This window comes from Argentina silus (genome assembly GCF_951799395.1).
Source record: "Argentina silus genome assembly, chromosome: 9".
Classification (NCBI taxonomy): Eukaryota; Metazoa; Chordata; class Actinopteri; order Argentiniformes; family Argentinidae; genus Argentina; species Argentina silus.
In genome coordinates this window covers 23117918-23122917 of record NC_139663.1, presented here as the reverse complement: position 1 = coordinate 23122917, position 5000 = coordinate 23117918, and the positions used below count along the sequence as shown (strand labels likewise).

Here is a 5000-nt window from a genome sequence, read left to right as displayed (position 1 = left end):
AGGGAGGCCAGGGAGGCCAGGGAGGCCAGAGAGGCCAGGGAGGCCAGGGAGGCCAGGGAGGCCAGGGAGGCCAGAGAGGCCAGGGAGGCCAGGGAGGCCAGGGAGGCCAGAGAGGCCAGGGAGGCCAGAGAGGCCAGGGAGGCCAGGGAGGCCAGGGAGGCCAGAGAGGCCAGGGAGGCCAGGGAGGCCAGAGAGGCCAGGGAGGCCAGGGAGGCCAGGGAGGCCAGAGAGCTCCTCTTCATGAGTGATTATGTGTTTGAAGATGCTGGCCTGTGACTCCTTCCAGTATCTGTGACTCCTTCCAGTATCTGTGACTCCTTCCAGTATCTGTGACTCCTTCCAGCATCTGTGACTCCTTCCAGCATCTGTGACTCCTTCCAGTATCCAGTATCAGATGAAGATCCTCAACACAGCTCAAAGGGAAGTAGGGCCTAACCCATATGAATGTGTTATTCTGGCTGTTATGCCTTAGAAATGTAAATACCTGCTTCCAAGATAGACTGATGACGACTCTTCCCCTCTCCCGTGAGAAAATGAGACACAAGTTTCATTATGACAGCAAAAAAAACATGCAATTATCCTCCGTTACGGCAGGAGCTAGCCCGGAACCGTGGCGTACGCAGACATCAGAGGATTAAACGAAGAAGTGTTTAAGTGCCATGGAGTTTATTCAATCTGCCAATTATAGCTCTTTTGACTCGGAGGCTAAATATACAACACACACTCTTCACACAGAGGATCTATCTTCCTCATCCTCGCGTGTGAGGCAGGCCCAGCGCTGTGGGATGTGGAGCAGTGAGACATCAAACAGGCCTACCTATGAATGTCTTTGGTTCAAACAGAACAAATAAATACAATTGAAATATTTACACACTCCAAGTCTGTGTGTGTGTGTGTGTGTGTGTGTGTGTGTGTGTGTGTGTGTGTGTGTGTGTGTGTGTGTGTGTGTGTGTAAAGTGTGCTCCAAAACTGGGACACGGGGAGGTTCTTTGGGCTGCTGTCTCTCCTCCCAGGGCACCTTGTTGGGGTCCGTGCCACTGCCAGATGTGTGCGTCTAAATAAAACAGGATCTTAAAGCTAACAAGCAACAACTAATTGTTCTCCTGAAGGCAGGCAGCTCGCTGTACTCGACCAATCCATCTCCTGTTCCAAACAAAACAACTGGGCAGGAGCCCAGACGTCTTCAGATCCACTGATGCTACAGTACGTCTTCAGATCCACTGATGTTACAGTACGTCATCAGATCCACTGATGCTACAGTACGTCATCAGATCCACTGATGCTACAGTACGTCTTCAGATCCTCTGATGTTACAGTACGTCTTCAGATCCACTGATGCTACAGTACGTCTTCAGATCCACTGATGCTACAGTACGTCTTCAGATCCACTGATGCTACAGTACGTCTTCAGATCCACTGATGCTGATGCTACAGTACGTCTTCAGATCCACTGATGCTGATGCTACAGTACGTCTTCAGATCCACTGATGCTGATGCTACAGTACGTCATCAGATCCACTGATGCTACAGTACGTCTTCAGATCCACTGATGCTACAGTACGTCTTCAGATCCACTGATGCTACAGTACGTCTTCAGATCCACTGATGCTGATGCTACAGTACGTCTTCAGATCCACTGATGCTGATGCTACAGTACGTCTTCAGATCCACTGATGCTACAGTACGTCTTCAGATCCACTGATGCTACAGTACGCGTAGAAATGGAAAAGGTGGTCATGCCCCCAGTCAACATCAATTATGCAACGCGCTCTGGAGAAGGGAAAAGTTGAATAGTTAAAAATCTGAGTGATGTTGCTGGTTTCATAACAGAGCTTGTCTGAGCGTGCTTTTCTGAGGCAACGTCATATTCCAGAACCGTGCATGTCTGTGCCCAGTGAAGGAGAGACATCTGAATCAAGCCATATCATGAGCACATGATTGCAACATATGTTTGTGAAATAGTCTCAATGAATAACGTATCAAGTTGCTACCAGGTTTTCCAAAGTTCTTGTCTGGTTCTTGTTGCCCGTTACGGTCTACAGGACCAGTCAAACGTTTGGACACACCTTCTCATTCAATGGTTTTTTTTTATTTATTTTTTTATTATTTTCTACATTGTAGATTAATATTGAAGACATCAAAACTATGAAGGAACACATATGGAATTATGTAGTAAACAAAAAAGTGTTAAACAAAACCAGAATATGGTTTATATTTTAGATTCTACTTTCTTCAAAGTAGCCACCTTTTGCGTTGATGACAGCTTTGCACACTCTTGGCGAGGTGTGTCCAGACCTTTGACTGGTACTGTAGGTCTTCTACTGCAAATCCATCATCTCGCCAAAGTAACACTTTACAAATAGTTTTTACCGTCTGAATTCAGTTAATTCGCCATTATATGTAAGGAGAATGCTATCTTATCAATGTTGATGTTTGATGTCTTCTGACAGTCTGCATTTAGCCTAATGTACTGTAAGAGTGCAGGGTTTGAACTTGGGTCTCCAGCGTGGAAGACCCAAGCGCCTACAATTAGGCCAATACAACATCCTCAGGATCAGTGGGCGACATCTGAGTTCATGTCCCAGGCAGGGCTGTAAGTATTGGGACGATGGTGTCTGGTTGATCGTATTCTGACATCTGAGTTCATGTCCCAGGCAGGGCTGTAAGTATTGGGACGATGGTGTCTGGTTGATCGTATTCCGGCCAGGTGCAGAGAAACACATTTAGGCTCATTTGCTAACCTTGGACATAAACATCACTTCAACAAAAATGAGTTGCTGTTAAGTGCACTTGAATTTGACAGGAAAAAAAAGATGCTATGGTGTGGTGTATGAATAAGGAAATTGAAAGGTTATTGGTGTCTGGATATGAATGTCATGCTAGCGACATGACTCGTGCCTTTTGAAACAGGATAGGAACATTGAAATGGTTGGTTTAAGACTTCATATCTCAAATAACATGATGGCTTATTAAGAAGTTCAACACTTCTTAACTCTGCTGCTTTAAATCTATGAATAGTCTTTTCAAATCCGTTGTATTTTCTGTGACAAGGCTGTGGTTTATCTGCATCTGGAAAATTAATATCACGCCAGCAACATGAATCATGTTTTTTGAAACAGAAGAGGAACATTCAAAACTGTTGGTTCAAGAGTTCATTCTCTCAAATAACATGACATGGTGCCTTACTCAGAAGCTCAACATTCAATAGGATTTTGCAACATAGTCTCCAACAATACAGCAGTATGAGGCATTAACTCCCAGTGGTTAAGGTTAGGGTAAGTTGTCAGGGGAAGGCGTTAGCAAATATTAGCATAAGCAACATTTAGCGCCCAAATAAGTAGCCATTACAGCTAGATAACACGGTCACACAGAACCTATTCTTGGGCGAGTACAAATGCATCTAATGGTGGCCTGGGGTGGTCCAGTGGTCTGGTACCAGTACCGTGGCCTGGGGTGGTCCAGTGGTCTGGTACCAGTACCGTGGCCTGGGGTGGTCCAGCGGTCTGGTACCATGACCTACAGCACACACATACATCCATGTCGGCCCCTGCCCTGCTGACATACCCTGTCCGCCTTACTTTCCTGTCTTTCTTCACGATCTGTATCCAATAAAACTGAAAAATACGTGAGTGTACCACACTCCAAAAAAAAGCATTCAATGTAGGCTACAGTGTATGTACAGTAGAGAACTCTGCACAGCACTGAATTTAGAATCGCGACGCCCTCTTCCTGCGCCAAGGAGAGTTGCAGGCTGAAAGTGTCGGCTATAGGCTATCGCTCCGAAGCAGTTTCCGCGGCTCTCTCTCTCTCTCTCTCTCTCTCTCTCTCTCTCTCTCTCTCTCTCTCTCTCTCTCTCTCTCTCTCTCTCTCTCTCTCTCTCTCTCTCTCTCTCTCTCTCTCTCTCTCTCTCTCTCTCTCTCTCTCTCTCTCTCTCTCTCTCTCTCTCATGTCACTATCGCTGCCTGCTCGTGGATTCAGCCAATCTCTTCGCTGTGACGCCGGCGAGGCTGGACTCTCTCCGGTTTGATAATATTTAACACACCCACCCTGTAAGAGCAGTAGTTGGACTACAAGGCTGAGGAGGAGGTAGAACAGCCACGGGACAAGTGAGAAAGAAAATCTATGCACCTGCCAATCCGTGGTATTCTCTCCGATTTGACTTGAAGGCAAAACGGGGACAGGAGCATTCGGAACTGGTCTCACATCCAGATCCAGGCACCTTTTACCGGACAACGGATCACCTGTTTTGTTTTGTGATCTGTCACCTCTGAAAATCTACTGCGTGTGTTTCGAGTCTATTTAAAAACAGGGACTATATATTTGTATATTTGTATCCGAAACTTAATCATCACACTCTCTGACTTTTATATCTATTCAGAAATAAGGATTAAACACCACAGGCGCGTTTTCGGTGTTCATTCACAGCATTGTTGAATACTGTACAGATGGAACGGTGCCTTGGAGACTCAGCGGTGCCGACCCAAAGCGTGTGATTCCGGGGACACTTCTTTTTCAAACGACTGTCCGTTTCTGCACAGTATACAACAAGGCGATGAGTGAAGAATACACCCTTAACCGTACGCTGTAAGGTCCCCGGTGTCCGCGATGAGTCGGCTTCACCTGGCTGGAGATGAAGAAGAGTTCGGGCTTTTCTAAGAGAGCTGCGTCTCTGTGCGTAAACATGGAGTTCCTGCCATAACACGGATTATGTGTGGAATGATCAGAGAACATCTTTCAATGACCTGTACTGCGTTTCCATTGCGTAGGCTGTTCCAAGTTCAGGCCATCATTTATAATCTATATCGGTGTGGTGCATTGCTGTGATTTAGTCCTATAAACTAAACCTAGTGTACGCTTTTATAAACATGATTAAGATGATACTGTTTCGTAAATTCCGGGTGTTGATACTCATGGTGTTTCTAGTGGCGTGTACCATGCACATTATGATCGACTTGCTACCGAAACTAGAGAAACGAGCGGCGGGACCGGACAGCGGCAAC

At 46.1% G+C, this 5000-nt stretch overlaps 1 protein-coding gene across 1 annotated transcript in view; it reads left to right on the top strand.

The window, feature by feature from the left end:
• Positions 1-4082: 4082 nt before the first annotated feature.
• Positions 4083-5000, top strand: part of LOC310810281 (extracellular serine/threonine protein kinase FAM20C-like) — a gene marked incomplete at its 3' end in the record, with an annotated part of 7684 nt that continues 6766 nt past the window's right edge. The window contains exon 1 of the mRNA XM_083677979.1: positions 4083-5000. This exon is cut by the window's right edge and continues 428 nt beyond it. Coding sequence (XP_083534105.1) covers positions 4866-5000 — 135 coding nt within the window. The 5' untranslated portion in view covers positions 4083-4865.